The sequence below is a fragment of the Prionailurus viverrinus genome, chromosome C2 (genome assembly GCF_022837055.1).
Source record: "Prionailurus viverrinus isolate Anna chromosome C2, UM_Priviv_1.0, whole genome shotgun sequence".
Lineage (NCBI taxonomy): Eukaryota > Metazoa > Chordata > Mammalia > Carnivora > Felidae > Prionailurus > Prionailurus viverrinus.
In genome coordinates, this window is record NC_062569.1 from 62,910,868 (window position 1) to 62,930,874 (window position 20,007).

Genomic DNA, 20,007 nt, shown 5'->3' on the forward strand with positions numbered 1-20,007 from the left:
TTTCTGCAGCGGTACCTAAGAGTCTGAAAAAAAGTGCATGCAAATTCCAACTTTTGGTATAGTTTCAGCACTATACAATGAAACATTTAGTTATTTTCCTTTTCTGATTGTTTTATTTTTCCTGTTAAAAGCTATCTCAGTATTACGTGCCTGTGAACTCCTAATTACTACTTCCATATGGAGGACTTTCTGAACCACAACACCTAACGGAGTTTCCGTAGTGTAGTGGTTATCACGTTCGCCTAACACGCGAAAGGTCCCCGGTTCGAAACCGGGCGGAAACAGCTTTTTTTTTTTTTTTCTTTCTCTACAGGGTTCACGAGAAACGGAGCCATGTGGTTCTCAGCAATTATTCCAGATTTTTAAAACACATTCTTAATAGCAACTTACTGAACAGTGAGAATTTAAACTTTCACCCTGGTTATGTTATTCAGCAAATGTTTTTATTGACAGCTTGCCATGTGGAAGTGCTTCAAAAAAAAAAAAAATTCAAATCACAACCTACTACTTAAAAATAATGTAACATACAGCCTAGAGAGGAGCTCAAACACAGCGGTAAAACTGTTAGCCTTGTTGCCTCCTAAGCACCTTTTGTGTTACAAGTCATGTGGTCTTCCATTAGTTTTCCCCTTCAGACTGCAAATTCCTCATTGCCGGGAGACCATGTTTTAGTCTTATTTTATACATACTTAGTGTCGTGCTTAACACCTGGTAGAGACTCATATTTCTGAATGAACTACCGAAAAAGGTTTCAACAAAATATAAAAGTGGAATCATAAAGGTGTAATCTAGAGCCAGCCTCAACTTTTCCCCTTATAAACTTTATGGTAGTGGCTTTATTCACAAATATATTTCTTACCGCCTAGAGAAAAGAAGTTAAAGAGCAAAGTGTCGTTGAAAAAAATCTCAGAAGAAATGGGTAAATTCCAGTTGAGACTGTCTTTTAAAATGAAGTCATGAGTAAATAGTCTATGGTCCTGACACATCTTTTAGAAGAATAAATGTAGTTCTGGTTTTCTTAGAACTATGATATCCGTAAGTACTAGGGGAAAATTCACCCTAAAATATCAACACGACTTATCCTACTGTTTCTGTGCCTCTTGTATGTTACACAGATAACTGGCATTCTTTTCTTTCACTGTACAAAATCTGAATTCGATGTAAATTATTACGTTAAAATATTCCTGGTCCAGACGCAGAACCTTTTGCGGTATAAAGCCCACCTTCCTGCAATGTTGCGTGTGCCCAGGTGCCCTACTGCTTTGCCCCGTTTTCTTGCATCTCAGACTTTTAACACCAGGTAAGGATATCCTGAGAACTAAGCTACAGTTGGCTGATGCAAACACAATTAAGGGTTCTCAAGAGCTTTCGGGTACATAAACTGAAAAGGAGTGACCAGTCTCAGTTCAAAAATCCTCTATGGCCAGGAGCCTAAGGACACAAAGCAGCTGTTCCCACTCTCGGGGGTCCCGAGGAAGGAGAGGATGATGGGAGAAACCAAGAAACTACAAGCCCCAGCATGCAGTGCGCAATCTGGCTCCCGGAAAGAGGGCTTTCGGGCTGTGCTGCCCGACCTCGGCCCTGAACGCGAGATGCTGACTAACGGCAGACCAGAATGTTTAGAATGAGGAAGACAAGCGGGTCGCTGTGAATGAACCCTTAAGTCCCGTATCCATGACGTTCGCAGTTTCGCTGGAGACCCCGGTATGCAGGAGAGCGTTATCTCTGCGATCCAGCCCGGTCCGTCCTCGCCGGTACCAGACCTCCAAGGTCCCAGAGCCTCCAGCGTTTCCTCTGGACGCCCGGGCCGGATATGATGTCTCCGTAGAGGAAGAAGGAAGAGGCGGAGCGGGGAGCGGTGACGTCCTTCCAAGATGGCGGAGAGAGCGTGAAGAAACTGTTGCCCCTTGATTTGCTCTAGGTGAGTCTTTCTTCACGCCCCAGCTTGTCAATCCTGCTTTCCCCGGACGCGGCGTCAGGAGTGAGCAGGCTTCATGGAGTTTGAATTCAGGTCGAGGCGGAGATATTAACATGGAAAGCTTGGGCGAGGCAGCCCCGGTGTTGGCTTTGGCCACAACCTCTGCTGTGGGAACCCGAGGTAGTCGTGGGAGCTGGCCGAAGGGCAGTGCGGCAGAAGCCGGGAGAGACTGGCTTTGGTTGTCACTCTCCGTTGCCGTCGGGAGGGGGATGAGAGGGGGTGTGGCCTCCTCCGGGCGAGTGACGGAACCTTGACAACTCTGGCTCTCTGCTCCTTCTCCGCCTCCTGGGCACCCGCCCCGCGTTTTGAAGCAACTCTGCACCACGGAAAACTAACAGGTTGTGGGGATTTGAGAGCGGTTTTAAAGAACTCATACTGTGTTTTTTTCCTCATCTGTCCAAAGGAGTCATTTCTTAGTGGTTTGTTAATTTTTTCCCCAACACATGCATGCGTACTGAGCTTGGAAGTCTGGAGGTTCAACTGCTGCAAAGCGTGAAATCTTGCGGTGCTTTTTTTTCAGCTCGTGGAAGTGTTTTCACGCATCGCCATATATTGATGTGTCCAAACGATTGTGTTAGTTGGCCAAAGATAGACACTTAACCTTCAGCGTTTTTAACTAATCTGTTTGATAAGAATTTTCTGTGGGGGCAGCGAGTGAGGACTTTATTCTTGTTCATGTTCTATGTCCCTTCTCCCCTTACCAATTGCTTGGGTGAGACGTTTGATGAAAACTTAGGGTTACTGACTTACTGTCTCTTTTTGTCTTTTAGAACAAGGGTAAAATTCCATTCTGATATCAAAATGCAGTATTCGCACCACTGTGAGCACCTTTTAGAGAGACTGAACAAACAGCGGGAAGCAGGTTTTCTTTGTGACTGCACCGTAGTGATTGGGGAATTCCAGTTTAAAGCTCATAGAAATGTCCTTGCCTCATTTAGTGAGTATTTTGGTGCGATCTACAGAAGCACTTCTGAGAACAATGTCTTCCTTGATCAGAGTCAAGTGAAGGCTGATGGATTTCAGAAACTGTTGGAGTTTATATACACAGGAACTTTAAATCTTGACAGGTAAAGTACACATTTTGTTTTCATTTCTAAAAGCTAGTCAACGGTCTTTAGAGCTAAAGTATATTTGTAGCTTTTCCATTCAGTCCCTTAACTTCATATATTGCTGTGCACAATGCTATTGTTGTTTTTAATAAAGATGTCAGTATTACTGATTTGGGATGAAAAGACTACATTTCTTAAGCGCAAAAAGCACAGATGCTAATTAGATTAAAGCCTTTTTTTCTGACACGTTTGATTTATGTGCTGAAGCAAAACCTGCCATTTCAGTTATGGAAACTTGAAGATCATACATAATGAATGCGAAGTGAATTCCAGTTTCCTTGGTCTTTATATTCCTCTGATCTTCTCTCTTCCTCACTCTGTCCCCTACCTCTTAACGTGCTTGAGGTAGTAGGGGAGTGTGGATGAAGAAGGATGATCCTCTGTGTTCATTTCATGTATTCCCATTTCTAACCATAGATAGCGATGTGCAGGACCTCTTCCTGATCTTGATTCAAGAAAATAATTTCCTTGGAGTGTAAATGGCAGTGACTCCTGTTACCTCTGTAAAGCTATTAGTACTAATGCTTACACCAGATCCAAGGTGCTAGAATGCTTCTCTGAAACGCTTAATGCTGTCACTCCACTAACGGGAAGTAGGTTCTGAGGAATTTAATAATGCAGTCACTTGTGTCTCCCATGCATAGTGGACTGTATAATTAATTTAATCCTGATGAATTTACTAGTTGTGGAGGGAAAGGTAGAGGGGATAAAAGGAAAGAGAAACCAATCAAATTATTCCTGTCTTCTTTCCTCCATCTCTTATGGAAGTCATAATCTGACATAAACAGGTATGCTCTTTAGAATTAGATCTAGCCTGTCAGTCACTGTATGTCTTTGAGCAAGATGCAACCTCTGAGGGCCTCAGTTTCCCCATCTGTAAAAATGAGATTGTAGTAACTCCCTTGGTATTAGTGTGAAGATCGAGGATTTACTTGAAGGCCTACTTCCCATTGAACGTTAGTTTCGTTTATTTTCTCTCTTCTCCTCTCTCCCTTTAACTCCACAATTTTTGGAGAAAAATCAGGAAAGAAACAAAAAGGAAACACCTGAAATTTTGCCGTCCACTGATAATTACTATTAACATTTTGATAAAAATCTTTCATTTTCCAGATGATCTCTATATATACACATAGATATTAAGCAGAATCCTTCTCTCTGTTTTACATTGCAACTTATTGTGGAAATATACTTCTTTAAAAAGCTAGAATCAAAATGTTCCTTAATTCTTTTGAAAAGGAAACACACTATTTTTGAATTATTTTTAAATTTTAACATAATGAGATTTTCAAGTCAGTTCTTTGTGGGTTGATTAAAGGAACACACGAGTGTCAGATTAATCTACATGACAAATTATTTAAATTTACTGAATAGTTGACTCTACAGGTGCCTCATCTAAATATTTAGAGCACATTATGTAAAATAACCACAAAACCAGTGAATTTTGCTTGATCTTCGACTTAATAGTTTCCCATTCTCAATTAACTTTTCCAAATAATCTTGAATTGATTTGAACCCACTGAAGAGCAGCTTACTTTGAGCCTTCATGCAAAGCACCAGTGTGAAAAAGAGCCAGATTTTTGTTCAGTCTTTTTTGATAACATACCTTTCCTGGGAACTAGTTGTTTGAGCCCCACCACAAATGTGAGAAGACTTACATCAAAAGTAGAAAGTGTATAATTTAGTGATTAAACTTAGTGAAGAAAGCAAAATAATAGAGAATTAAGTGGACTCAGGAGCCAGATTACCTTGGTCAAATCTTATTCTAACCTCTGTGATCTTGGATGAATTACTTAATGTCTTTGTACATCTGAGCCTTCATTTGTACGTAAAATGGGATTATTACAGATTGCAGAGACCTGTCTTGAGGATTAAATAAACTATTCATGTAAAGCATTTAGCCACATACCTTGTAGCATGTAATTAAATGACTTTCAGTGACTGTTCAAAAGATGAAAGCAGGTTTGCAAGCACTGTAACTTCATGCTTGTAAACAAAAGCAGATTAGTCATTGGTGTAAGCAACTGCTGATTGGTTCTCTTAACTGTAACTGAGATTATAGTTTATGAAATAGATGAATAATTGGTATGAAATACTGTGTCAGTACTGAACGATTAGTGTGCATCTCATTGCTAGTTTATATTGGTCTTAAAGACTACCAGACCTTGTTATGTGTTTGGTAGTTCACTGTATGGATCACTAAGCACAATTGTAATTTGAGACCTAAGTATAATGAGTGATAAATTTGGTTTCATTCTAGTGCTGTCTCTCATTTATTGTAGTAATAATAGACTATGTAACAAAATTAATAAAAATACTTAAGGACAAAGGTAACGTTTTTAGAAAGTGACAGTGCTACTGTATGCATGCTAAAAATATTTCGTATAAAAGATGAACAAGATTGTGTTTATATTTGGACTATTTGTGTTATATCTTTGCAAATATAGAATTAACTTCATTACAAAGATCATCCGTTGTGTATTCCAAAATTATTCCTAAGGGACATAAGAAATCTTTAATATTTTCTTATCTAGGGGAAAGACTCCATTTGCAAATAGATTATATTCTTAAAGTTTATTTATACTATATTTAGGAACTTCAGGTATATTTTCCTAGAGAATAAAATGTTCCCTAAACTTGTGATTAGGTTTCCAAACGGGCCTATAAATCTATTTAATCTATAATGAGCTGAGAAAATAACTATGTGTGTAATAAAAGCCAATGGAAAACTAAATTTAAAAAGAGGAAACATACAGGTGCCACTTGAGGTGAAGAAGTTTTCATCAGTTGATGAGAAAATGGATAGAGATCTGTAAATACTGTAGTATACCTTCAAAGACCTGAGTGGTTCATGAGCTAGTTAATGTTTAATTTCATTTCAAATTTTACTCTTCCTAAAAAATATATATAAAGATATATTAATAGTACTATAATTGTATTATTAGCTATGACTAAAACTTTTTTCTGGCTCATATAATCATGTGGGAAAAAGGAAAAGATTTTTTAAAATTTTTTCTGAAGAGTTAAATAATATTTGGGGAAAAGAGCAGGAAGATTACTTGAAAGGTGTGTGTGTGTGTGTGTGTGTGTGTGTGTGTGTGTGTATCCATCCTCAGATAATTATAAAAGGGTCCTATTTTCATGTTAATACCAACTCAACTCTCAGATTTTATAGCTAAGAAAAGCAAAGTGCCAACAGGTGCTGACTTACCCTAATTAGCTCACCTAGTAATGCCAGAGCCAGTGCTAGAGTAATCAAACAATTTTTCACTACATTGTAAACTTTTGGAGTGCAGGGACTATTGCTTATTTCTTAATATCCCTCTTAGTGTACCACACATGGTAGATGCTCAGTAAATACTGACTAGAATGTTGAACAGGGTGAACTTAAGTCTTTCTATATAGTTCTAATAATGACGGACTCTCCAACTAACATGGGTTGAGTATCACACACAGGCGGGAGGGTTGTTAGAGCTTTCTGAAACCTTGTTCCATTGAAGTGTAATCAGTATACGAGCAGCACTGGCATCACCAGCAACTCTGTTAGAAATGCAGACACTTGGGTCCCGTCACAGATCTACTGAACCTGAATCCTCATTTAACAAGATACCTGGGTGACTCACATGCACGGGAAAGTTTGAGAAGCACCGTTAAAGTCCCTCACAGGGGAGCAGAGGAAGGTAGGAAACAATTTTTTAGACTCTTGCTGTTGCCAATCCCAGAAAAGGTAGTTGCTATCTGAATAGGCCTCAGGATGAATGGGAGGAGGCAGTAAGTTGCCAACAGCTACTTTTGTGTTCCAAGTGTTTTTTAAAACACACAGAAATTTTAACATTTTCTTATAGTGGTACATTTGTAGTTATGAATAACCATTATTTTTCATCTTTTGAAGTTCTGTAAAAGTGGAGATTTTTGCCTAAAGATTATTCTGAATGAGTGAATGAATTTTTGTAAGTTTATTCTTTTAGTTAATGCCTTTTTCATCATTCTGCTTCGTTAGGTCTTTAAAAGACATTGAAATATATGTGCAGCTCTGTTTCACAAATAGTTTTTATTTGTTCAGAATATTGTCATTTAGCCTTGTTTCCTTACAGTTGGAATGTTAAAGAAATTCATCAGGCTGCTGACTATCTCAAAGTGGAAGAGGTGGTCACTAAATGTAAAATAAAGATGGAAGATTTTGCTTTTATTGCTAATCCCTCTTCTACAGAGATATCTAGTATTACTGGAAACATTGAATTGAATCAACAGACTTGTCTCCTTACTCTACGGGATTATAACAGTCGGGAAAAATCAGAAGTGTCTACAGATTTAGTTCAGGCAAATCCTAAACAAGGGGCTTTAGCAAAGAAGTCATCTCAAACGAAAAAGAAGAAGAAGGCCTTCAACTCCCAGAAAACAGGACAGAATAAAACAGTGCAATATCCCAGTGACATTTTAGAGAATGCATCTGTTGAATTATTCTTAGATGCAAATAAATTGTCCAGTCCTGTAATAGAACAAGTTGCACAAAGAAATGATAATTCAGAACTCGAGTTGACATCAGTTGTGGAAAATACTTTTCCAGCACAAGATATTGTGCAGACTGTTACAGTGAAACGGAAACGTGGAAAATCACAGCCAAACTGTGCTCTGAAAGAACATTCTATGTCTAATATAGCCAGTGTCAAGAATTCTTATGAGCTGGAGAGCTCTGGGGAAGAGCTGGATCAGAGGTATTCCAAGGCCAAGCCAATGTGTAACACATGTGGGAAAGTGTTTTCAGAAGCCAGCAGCTTGAGAAGGCACATGAGAATACATAAAGGAGTTAAACCTTATGTCTGCCACTTGTGTGGAAAGGCATTTACGCAATGTAACCAGCTGAAAACGCATGTAAGAACTCATACAGGTAAGACTGGTTTGTGGGAGATATAACTGCTTTTATACTGTGACTGAAATAATATTTTTGTACAGTACATATTAATATACAGTGTTGACTGTGACCAACATTTGGTATATACTTGTATTCACAAAAATATTTGCTTAGCATGTTAAGACTGTTGAAAATTTCTTTCTAATTGTGACCAAGTATTTAATGGCTATTTTGTTTTATTGCAGCTGATACTCTGAAGTCCTAATGTATGACCTGTGTATACCGTTTTCCTTCATAGTTAAAATGAACATATACTTGATTCTAGCTTGCTAAGTATTTAACAGAGACAAAGATTAAGAGAACTGATAAAGGGGAAAAGTAATTACAACTCAGTACAGTTCTCAGATTTTGCCAGTACATCTCACCTCCTGCTTCCTAATCTTTGTCAACTTCTGAACACGTTTCTTAGCATTACCTGCACATTTCATTCTTCAGCCTCTGCATTTACTTTTGTTTGGTACACTTAGATTTGTACCTTTTAAGATGCAATATGTATTTCTTTCATTGACCACCTTTTCACTATTATGAATTGAGAAACATTGATTTCTTTTAATTCTATCAAGGTTTTGATAGTTGATCTGGAAGAAAGTTTCTGTTTGCTTTGTTACTTCTAGCAGTTAACAATTTCCGAATACTGAAAATAGTACTGTTGATGAACTCTTTTGAAAGCCTATGTGGCTTAAGCAACTAAAACAATATCTCCTTTTAAATATAAATTTTATTTGCTTGTTCTTTTAGGTGAGAAGCCATACAAATGTGAATTATGTGATAAAGGATTTGCTCAGAAATGCCAGCTAGTCTTCCATAGTCGTATGCATCATGGTGAGGAAAAACCCTATAAATGTGATGTATGCAATTTACAATTTGCAACTTCTAGCAATCTCAAGATTCATGCAAGGTAAAAAAAAAAAAAAAAAGTTGTTTGATCTTTGAGTCTGGCATTCACCTTAGTCTTATGAATAGACTACTGTGTTAGTATTCAAGACGGTAGAGTTCTAATTGTGGTTCTACCATTAAATTTTCTTGGCATAGTGAAGGAACCAGAGGAAGCCATGGTGGCTGGAGGGGAGTAAGTGAAGGAGAGAAATAAGATCAGAATGAGAAATAGGTGATATGATCTTGCTTGCATTTTTTTTTTTTTTATCTTGCTTACATTTTAAGGGGTGGCTCTGGCTGCTATATTGGAAAACAATTGTAAGATTGCAAGAATGGAAGCAAAATTAACAGGAAGCTATAGATAAAATCCAAGTGAGAGTGATGATGATTTAGGCCACAGTGATGGCAATGGAAGAGATAAGTAGTAGTCAGATTCTGGACATATTTTTAAAGAATTTGCCGCAGATTGGATGTGGGGTATGATAGAAAAGAGGGTAGAATCAAAGATTCTGAGATTTATAGCCTGAGCACATGAAAAGATGGAATTACCATGAACTGAAATGGAAGAGAGTTCTGGATAGAGCAGTTTAAGAGGGCGTGTAGGCATTTTGAGCAGAGATCTGAATATGTTAAATTTGAGCTCTTAGTCATCTGAATGGAGATGTACAATAGACAGTTGGTTATGTAAGTCTGTAATTCAGGGGACTGGTTTGAGCTGAAGATACAAATTTGGGAGTCTTCAGCATATAGATAATATTTAAAGCTGTAATACGGAATGAGGTCACCAAGAAAATGAATGTGGATAGAGAAGCAATCAAAAGGACTGAATCATGAGGCACTCTAATCTTAAAAAATTCTGGGAGATAGTCAAGAACCAGCAGAGGTGACTAGCCAATATAGGAGGACAACAGTAGACTGCCCTGGAATCCAAGTGAAGGAAATTATTCCAGAAGAGAACAATCAGTTTTGTCAAATTTGGTGATAGAGATGTGAAGATTGAGACTTAACTGTTGGATTTACCAAAGTGAGAGGTCAGCAGTGCTCTCAACAAAAGCAATGTTAGTTGTGACTAGTAGAGAAAAATTAAAGTGGAACAGTTGGAGACTCACATTTTTGATAAAGAGGAGCCAAGAAATGGAGGAGCAAGAGAGGTCAAGGTTTTTTTGTTTTGTTTTGTTTTGTTTTGTTTTTATGTTTATTTTTGAGAGAGAGCCAGAGTGTGAGCAGGGGAGGGGCAGGGAGAGAGGGAGACACAGAATCGAAAGCTGGCTCCAGGCTCTGAGCTGTCAGCACAGAGCCCGACGCGGGGCTTGAACCCACTAACCTCTAGATCATGACCTGACCCAAAGTCTGATGCTTGACTGACTGAGCCACTTAGGTGCCCCAAAGGGTCTTTTTTTTAAAGATCAGAGACATCAGTATATTTGTATGGGAAAAAGGAACTGTGGAGGAAATTATAGGAGTGTTACCATTGAGTAGGAAAGAGATAATATCTTAAGTATGCAAATGGGAGTGTTTGGATTCAGATGAATTGTCACCCTCCTGTTAGAGTTAATGAGAACAACAGATACATAGGTACAGATGCCTATAGGTGGAAGGTTGAAATGGTAGAAATTTTCTTCTGATTGCTTAAATTTTTCTCAGTAAAACAGGAAGCAAGGACATCAGCTAAAGATAAGGATGGATGAGGAGTTGCTGGAGGTTTAAGGAAAGAGTTTTAAAGAGTGAGTGAATGGACAAGTGAAAATAATTGCCTGCGGTATTAGGGACACACTTGACAACCATATAAAGATGACGGCAAAATTTTTTTTTTTTTTAATTTTTTTTTTTCAACGTTTATTTATTTTTGGGACAGAGAGAGACAGAGCATGAACGGGGGAGGGGCAGAGAGGGAGGGAGACACAGAATCGGAAACTGGCTCCAGGCTCCGAGCCATCAGCCCAGAGCCTGATGCGGGGCTCGAACTCCCGGACCGCAAGATCGTGACCTGGCTGAAGTCGGACGCTTAACCGACTGCGCCACCCAGGCGCCCCAAGATGACGGCAAAATTTTTTTAACTTACCTTAGAACTAATGTTTTGATAACATTATGCCAAAACATTTATTTTTGATTTGTATACATTGAAACTGTTGATTTTAAGTATATATTCTTGGTCTGTTAATATGAAATAAAATACTACATGAAAAATTGTATAAAAAATGCTTACTATATAGATTGGATCCAAATTGTTTTACTTACCACTATATAACTTTATTTATTTACTAATAGGAAGCATAGTGGAGAGAAGCCATATGTCTGTGATAGGTGTGGACAGAGATTTGCTCAAGCCAGCACATTGACCTATCATGTTCGTAGGCATACTGGAGAAAAGCCGTATGTGTGTGATACTTGTGGGAAGGCATTTGCTGTCTCTAGTTCTCTTATCACTCATTCTCGAAAACATACAGGTAAGAATTTGACAGAGATGTTTAAAATAAGGAAAGTTGTAAAAAGAAAGGGAAATTGAGCCCTTACAGAAAGTAGATTATAGATTTTGTTGTGTATCTGTTGTGTGTGTGCTTCTTGAAGCCTTTTGTGTTTGTGGTTTTCACATAAATATTAGCTATAAAAGCAGACTTATTTTCTAAGATAGTACACAGTGGATGGAATTTTTTAATTATGTAACTATATACGTTAAAAATCAGGTAATTTTGATGGTATATAAACTTGAGTTGAAATGTATTTTATGACCTTAGAAAAACCCCATTAGCCTCTTGTTTCACTTCCCTTGGATAAAACAGTAGAGTGAAATTAAGGGGTGAAGATGGGTTTAGGTAGAACATTGATTTTTATGACTTTTCCTATGCAGACATTCTGAGATTCACAAATTAAACAGCTACTTCAAGTGCAAAATACCAGTTTTGAAGCACATTGTACTCAAAGATTTTCAGTTTTGATAGAGTACCTCTTAAAATAGGTCTTTCCTAAATAATTTTATTCCTCTTAATAATATAGTAGATAGCAAGAACTAAAGTCCTGGATTGATGAATTTTTAATCACGTTTGTAATCATAAAAATTGAACTTCTTGCCCAACTCTAGTCTACTAGAAGGATGTTTGCAGAAAGTTTTATTATATGAAAAGCATCAGGTTACATGAACAGTGTAATTACTAATCTAAGTTGGATCACACTGAAGATACCTCTAAAATACAATATAAGAGGTTTTAATTCAGTATTTTAGAACAGGTTACTTTAGATTATTGTAATTGATAAAATATTATATTGGTATAGTACACCACTTCGCTATCTTTTATTTTCCATCTAGGTGAAAAACCATACATATGTGGTATTTGTGGGAAAAGTTTTATTTCCTCAGGAGAGCTCAACAAACACTTTCGATCCCATACAGGTCTGTGTTTAGGGAGAACGTATTATTTTTTGTTCTCTCTAATTTCTTTTTATGTAAACCTTGACTTTTAAACCATTATGGACTATATGGTTTCTAGTCGTACTCTACCTATAGCAATATTTTAATGTATAACTATCAACTTTCTGTTTGCTTTGTTTCTTTAGTTATTTGGAGTAGTGTTAATTAAGTTGGGTCTAGAATTGTATAGATTTTCTAAAAAAATATGCCAGATAGTAATAGTTTTTAGATGACTTAGATTAAATTGCAAAGATGTACCAAGAAATGAAAAGGAATATATAATACCAAGATAATACTAGATTTTCTTATCAAGTAGTGTTCAGTAAGCAAGTTTTTAGAATGAATGTTAGAATTGACATGTTTCTTGTAAGAGTATTGTATAATATGACGAAAATATGGAACAAAAAAAAATTAAAACAAGGGAAAATGCCACTTTGAAGATGGACTCTTTTCATTTTCATTGTCATTTTGAAAATTATTTCTCGCTATTCCTGTCTAGAATACTATGAGCCCCTAGTAGACATTTAATAAATTTATTGGCGGCTTCTCCACTCTTAGGCTTCATAGTTTGTAAAGCATTGAACAGTTCTTATTCGAAGGAATTATAATTTTGTAGCATTTTATTCTGTCACTGTTTGTACAGGATTTTGTAATTTGTAGGCTGCCAGAAAGCAGAAATATTTACATATTTTCCCCCAGCTGTTCCTCTTAGTATCTGGCATATAACTGGCACTCACTAAATGTCTAATAGTAATAAGAGTAAGTTAAATTTCTCTTAACAAAAGGGCTCAATTTTTCCTGAAATGGGGATGCTTAGTATAACAGAGCGCCTAATGTGTATGGAAGTTTTTGTTTGACTATATTATAACCACGTGACTAAATGGTAATTTGAAACTAAACTTAAACAGTACAGTAATGTTTACACTGCATTCGTAAACATTGATATTTTTGTCTTAGCTTCAAAAATATTGAGTTTAAACTTTTTTAACTTGCTTTTCAGGAGAAAGGCCATTTATCTGCGAATTATGTGGAAATTCTTACACAGATATTAAAAATTTAAAGAAGCACAAAACAAAAGTCCATTCCGGTAAATGTTTGTGTTTTTTTTAAAAATTTAGGGCTCTCGGCGCCTGGGTGGCGCAGTCGGTTAAGCGTCCGACTTAAATTAGATACATATTTTTAAAAACTAGATAAATACATATTAGGAAGGTAGCTTTATAATTTGTAGATAAGTTCACTAGAAATTTCTTTCCATATTGACCATCTAATAAACAGTACTTGAAATATTTCCTCTTTTAAAAACCTGATTTATGGGGCGCCTGGGTGGCGCAGTCGGTTAAGCGTCCGACTTCAGCCAGGTCACGATCTCGCGGTCCGTGAGTTCGAGCCCCGCGTCAGGCTCTGGGCTGATGGCTCAGAGCCTGGAGCCTGTTTCCAATTCTGTGTCTCCCTCTCTCTCTGCCCCTCCCCCGTTCATGCTCTGTCTCTCTCTGTCCCAAAAATAAATAAACGTTGGAAAAAAAAAAAAATTAAAAAAAAAAAACAACAAACCTGATTTATGAAGTTACAAGAAAGAAAGAATATATAAACAAAACGTGTATCACTATTCTCCAGACTAGAGTCTGGGTTACCTGGGGATTAGTTATGCGACAAAAAGGGCATCATGAACACATGAATCCAGAAACATGTAAGAGGAAGTAGGGAAATGGGTAGCTCCAAACTGTTACATAAAAATGAAAAGCCAGACTATAAAATTTAAGTCTGTTGCTTAAAATGAATCCTTGAAAAAGTTTCACTATGTTTGTCATAATTAAAAAGAAAATACTAGGCTTCTTCAGTGTATAGAGATGTTAACAAGTCTTTGATAGTAAACAGCGACATCATAAGGATTAAGAAATAACATATGAAAACTGCAATGTGAGTAATTCAACAAACATTAAATGCCTCTGCCTCCAAAGTACACATAACTGCAGAATAATACGAAGTTGAAAAACGCACAGTCTTAGTCCTAAAGAGTTTACAATCTGGTGTAGGAGACGAGAAATCTAAATATATAACTGTGATTACAAGACAAAATGTAGGGTATAGTAGAGACAGAAGTGCTAAAGAAGAGATTAAGTCCTTCTGAGGTGAGTACTGGAAAAACTTAATTCTAGGGAACTTGAAGGAGAGAGGGGTTCAGAGAATGGAGATGGGAAAAGGAGGGTTCCTCCCAGGCAGAGAGAATATTGTAAAGGGAGTCACCGGGATAAGGAAGTGCAGGTTGTATTGGCTGGTTGAACTGAAGAGTAATTAGGCAAGAACAGAATTCTAGTTTTATGAAAGCAAATATGCAGTTTTATCTAATGAAACAGATTGAAATCATGTAAAAACTTTGGGGTGGCAGAAGCATGGTAAAGCTCATGGAAAATTTGAAGGCAAAAGTGTATCATAATCGGTGTGATAATTTATGCCCTTGAGCAGAATTTCTCACTTCTGAAAAATATACAAAAGTGCTGTATCTCTGAACTTGAACTCAGAGAATAGTATGAACTACTCATTAATACGTTCAGAGAACAAATCTGTTATGTGTATAGCACTATTATTAAGTACTTTGAAGGAATCAGAGAAGTATAATTTGGCATTTACCCTTGAGGAGTTTAGTCTGAGAACAGAGGCCATACCAGTATGAAGCAGAATGTTCAGTAGCAATAAGAGACAGATGTCACAAGGTAGTATACAAAAAATTGACAAGTGAGTGGTAAAATAGGTAACATCTCACCCTTGTCTAGAACAGTTAAATCCCGAGTTTGTTCTCACTTTTTGGGAGTCTCTTGTGCTTTGGCTCTCTCCCACTCTAACCTCTTTTTTTTTCCTTCCCCTCCCCCATGGGTTTCTGTTAAGTTTCTCAGGACCCACATAAGAGTGAGACCATATGGTATCTGTCTTTCTCTGTATGGCTTATTTCACTTAGCATCACACTCTCCAGTTCCATCCACGTTGCTGCAAAGGGCCATATTTCATTCTTTCTCATTGCCACGTAGTACTCCATTGTGTATACAAACCACAATTTCTTTATCCATTCATCAGTTGAAACTTCTAAATAAAGTCATAAGTGCAAAAAGTGTGGTGTACTGGAGATTACATATTTTTAGTCTTATAGAGATTTATGTACTGGACAGACGTTTTTAAGTTATTAAACTAGAGGATCACAATAACTGAGATAAATATTTTTCTAAGGATTCTCCATTTGGATTTTTAAAATATAAGATTTAAAAATTGGTTTGGAATATATATAAAAAGTATGTGTGAGTTTGTAAATATATAATTTGTATATATATGTGTGTATATATATACATATATATAATGTTTCAGCAGAAAATTAAAGTAACATTAAAAAGCTCAAAATATACTAAAATCATGAAATACTAAAATATACTAAAATGTACCAACTAACATAAATTAAATAATTTCTGCAATTTAGAGCTTAGTAATTTGGGGCTTAGGAACAGACAAAAGGAAAAAAACTAGTTCGTTTAATACTCATTTACCGATACAGAAAAGAAACGCCTTTTTCTGAAAATATCAGTTTCTTGACAGATAATTCCAGGAAGAATTAATTTCTAAATATCCACATAAGCCACATTGCATCATATGTTGGGCAATATCTTGGAGCGAAGTACAATTGTGTATTTATGTTTGTATATTGCTTGTTTCTGAATGGCCAGGTTATAAGAAAGCACCGTCTTTAAATTTTAAAGAAGTATGCAATATTTGCTATACGACAATCCGAGTTGGAAGTCACTTGGGTGCTCTGTAAGTCCAACACCAGTGCTTTCTAATTCTAGGGTGACATCTGTTTGCGGGGCAGCTAAGCTTATAAAATTTGGAGAATCTTCTTAGCAAACAAGAAACAATTAAATCTCGCTTATGGAACTTTTACAAGAATATTGCTATGTGGCCACCTAGGGTTTGAAAGGGCAGAGAAAGTTAAGCTTTCTGTGGTCCTTGGGCAAAATTAAAAAAGAAAAAAAAAAAAAGAAAAAAAAAAAAGAAAAAAAATAAAAAAAAAAAAAAAAAAAAAAAAAGAACAGTTAAATCCCTTTTAAGTTCAAGTTGGTGCTTAAACCTAAGCTTGAGGCCCATATTGGACTTGTGTAAATAATGAGGGTAAATCAGTATAAGAGAAACAGCATGAGTAAAGCTGTGGAGGTTGGAATGTAAGTTCTGGGAATGGTAAGCAGATTTAGTCTATCTAAGAGTTTTTGTTTTGTTTCCAAAGATAGCATAAATTTCTTTCTCTTCTATTTCAGGTGCAGATAAACTTCTAGATTCTAGTATAGAGGATCATCCGTTGAATGAACAAGATTCTATACAAAAAAGTCCTTTATCAGAAACACTGGATGTGAAGCCTTCTGATATGACTTTACCACTGTCTCTTCCGCTTGGAACTGAGGACCACCACATCCTTCTGCCTGTCACAGATAACCAGTCTCCTACATCAGATACGTTGTTGAGATCAACTGTGAATGGGTATTCAGAACCACAGTTGATTTTTTTACAGCAATTATACTGACTTTGTGAGGAATATGGAATTGCTAAGACGTCTTTGGTAGTAAACATAAACATCTCTGGTAAGGTGCATATATTCATATTAAATTAGCATTCATTTGAGTCGTGACCATTATTTTCCATTCAGCTGAAGTAAACACCTGATGCTGCATTATAACGGCAATGCTTGTTTTGATTTTTGGCTTCTATGCCTAGATTATAAACATGACATGTTAAGGAGTGAGTTATACTAAAGTAGCACTATTTTGAATGGATGAGTTTTTTCTCTTAGAGCTGCCTTAATTCATTTTTATTTTGCATTTTAAATTGCTTTTCAGTTATTTAAGTGGAATCTTTCCATTTATATGAGTCAGTTTTGACCTGCGGGATTTTTTAGTTTTTTCCCCTCAAAATTTAAGCAAAATCTATGATAGTATCAGGCCAATAGTGTTGCTGTACCAAGTCCCATAGACCAGTACATAAACTATGGGGGGAAAGTGAATTTTCATTCTTCTACTTAAGAGAATTTAGGTACTGAATAAGAATTGTGCTGTTTCTCTATTAATATATTCCATTGGCGGTAACTTTTCTAATGACACAAAAAGAAGTGTTTTTCTTAAAAGCTAGAAAACTGTATATACATTTTTGTTCATTTAGGCCTCAGAATTCTGGAGAAAAGCAGTGATCAGTACTTTTGAGTTATCCAAGACTACATTTATTTGCAAAATGAGTTTTAAATAGATCATATGGTATTTTTATCTTAATAAAGACAGCTTCAAAATTTGATTCAGGTTATGTTTTAATAGGTTTCTAGATTACTGGAGATGAGGAAAATATGAATTTTGAAGATTTTTGATAAGCCTTGCTACACCTGTTACACACTTTTTAAAATACTAAGTTCCAAAAAGTATTTTTTAAACGTAAACCTAATGCGTACGCTAAATCACTTGGCTTCTCAATTGACACATTGTAATTACATAAAGAATTAAGAAATTAGCTTCATTTATCAGTGAACATTTGACTTACCAGAAAGCCAGTTTGCTAAATATTTTACATTTTTCTATAAGTTTTGAGTTTAAAATTTTATGAATCAAACCACAACATTTGGTTGTTGTCAGACTGCCTACAGTAGTCTGTCTTCTTCTTACTGAATGTAAAAAATTCAGTATCATTCTGATATTTACTTCCCCATCCCACTTTTCCCACATAATTAATTTATATTACTGCCTGATCTTTGGACATTAAATTACCAGTTCCACAGAGTCAGTTCCTATGCTGCTGATCAAACACCATGGTGACATTATTTCTTATTTCTGCCATGCATTAGTTGTGGCTTATTTGTTTTCTGTAATAAAGTTAACATGGGGTTTGGGGTTTTTTTGATATTGATTTCCTTAATTGAATTTTCTCTGGCATCCTAGTCAGAAGAACCAACTAGAAGAGGCTGTAATGAGACTACTTAATTCTTGTACACTGTAGAGATGGCCACCGTTTCGCAGCACACTCACCATTTTCGCAGTAGTTTGCCACCAGTGGGACTGACTTCACAGTTTGAAATATTCCCTTTGTGTAATATACATCAAATTTAGGATTTAACTATTTATCTAAGAAATCTAATTATGCTTGTGTATTAATATGCTGGGTTTAAATACAATTTACAAAGTTATAAAATGTTCAACTAATCTATTCTGGCTTAAATTCAATAGGAATTTATTGGAATGTGAAGAAATTAAAGAAAATTAAAAGACTCAGCCTCTTTAAGAAGTCTGCTGAAATGGAGAGGTTATATTTAATTCACATCTTCATTAATCCAAGCATCTAAAGAATAAAATTTCAAAAATGGCTACAGTGATGTCAAAATTTTATGAGAGCTGTAGTTACCAAATTTCTTCTAATAATGGTAATTAGCATTTTATATAGATTAGTCCTCAGATTTATTATTTTTAATATTATCGGATTGGAATGGGTAAGGTTGATTTACTGTGTTTTTTCTCCATCACGTTATCTGCTTCATAACTAAAATACTTTCTTTTAAAATTGACATGTCTCGATGGTCTTCCAGAGTGACATGTGAGAAATCTTGAAGGCTGAGGTCCCTGTCTTGTCATTCTTCTCATAATGCTATACAATTTTTTATGATAATACGCTTATATTTTAGTTGTATCTGGTGTCATTTTAACACTCAATTACCATTTAAATAAGTCCGGTTTTAAATATATTTGTTACAATGCAGTTTTGGGAAAGGTCTATTCTTAACTAAATATTATTACGTTTTTGCAAGTGTTTAGGATGCTGAAGCTCTCACTGAGAAATTATTTTCTAAAATAATTTTGTATGTATTAGATTATTCCTACTGTATTGTTAGATTTTAGACTTTTTGAAAAGAAACCATAGATTATATATAAATGATTTTTTGCTGTTTTTAAATGGTACTTGTTTTATGTTTAATTTCATAGGATAATTTTGATAGACAAATTTTAGAAAAAAAATTTTTTTAATGGTTCTGATGTTCTATTGCAAAAGTAGTTTAGCACTTCTGTATGTTTCAGTTCTACAGAAACTGTACGAGTGAGAGTAGTTGAAATGTACATGTATAAAAACAATGTACATATACTTGTTTTTAAAAATATCCTAGAATAATAGTTCTAACATTTAATGCATATCAGAAACATTTTAAAATAACACTATCCCAGTCCCACCCCACCTTAGTCTTACTAAATCATACAATCTGCGGGATATATATGATGGAAAAGCCCCATAGCAGATTTTAATGTAACCAGACATTGAGAACCAATATCCTAAATGTTTCTTGGTGTTCTTTTGGAAAGCATTTAAAAATGAAGCTCTTGATATAAATTTCCATCTTGTACTTAGATTTTAAGTCTTTAGAACTTTACTAGAAATACCACCAAGTAAAAAGAAATTGTATTTTAATGCAATTTCTGTATATTCTACATTTTTACTCTTTATTTATAAACAACTTGGAGATTTAGTTATTGAAGCATTTTTTTCTTTTTTTTTTTTTTGGTGGAGCATTAATTTCTTGAGACAATGATATGGTTACTCTTTTGTCCTCTGCAACCCCTGCCCCCCATTCATTCAAGAGAAATTTGGGGGGCATATGGGTGGCTCAGGCGGTTAGGTGTCTCTTGATTTTGGCTCAAATCATGAACTCATGGTGATGAGATTGAGCACTGTG

At 35.8% G+C, this 20,007-nt stretch overlaps 1 protein-coding gene and 1 non-coding gene across 4 annotated transcripts; both read left to right on the forward strand.

The window, feature by feature from the left end:
- The first annotated feature begins 211 nt into the window (after positions 1–211).
- On the forward strand, positions 212–284 carry TRNAV-AAC (transfer RNA valine (anticodon AAC)). The gene has a single exon. It is a non-coding gene; the product is annotated as a tRNA-Val (tRNA).
- A 1,285-nt stretch (positions 285–1,569) lies between these two features.
- MYNN (myoneurin) lies at positions 1,570–19,437 on the forward strand. Of its 3 annotated transcripts, XR_007155558.1 has the most exons (9): positions 1,571–1,921; positions 2,749–3,045; positions 7,179–7,972; positions 8,735–8,894; positions 11,141–11,319; positions 12,177–12,260; positions 13,279–13,365; positions 16,571–16,891; positions 18,515–19,437. XR_007155558.1 is itself a non-coding variant. In XM_047874576.1 (8 exons), exons 2-8 carry the CDS (start codon positions 2,780–2,782, stop codon positions 16,831–16,833), a joined length of 1,833 nt encoding a protein of 610 aa, XP_047730532.1. In that variant the 5' UTR covers positions 1,571–1,921; positions 2,749–2,779; the 3' UTR covers positions 16,834–19,437. The 3 variants fall into 3 exon arrangements, 2 of the variants coding, with proteins under 2 accessions (XP_047730533.1, XP_047730532.1); XM_047874576.1 differs by having other exon boundaries at positions 16,571–19,437; XM_047874577.1 differs by lacking the exon at positions 12,177–12,260 and having other exon boundaries at positions 1,570–1,921; positions 16,571–19,437.
- The last annotated feature ends 570 nt before the right edge of the window (positions 19,438–20,007 follow it).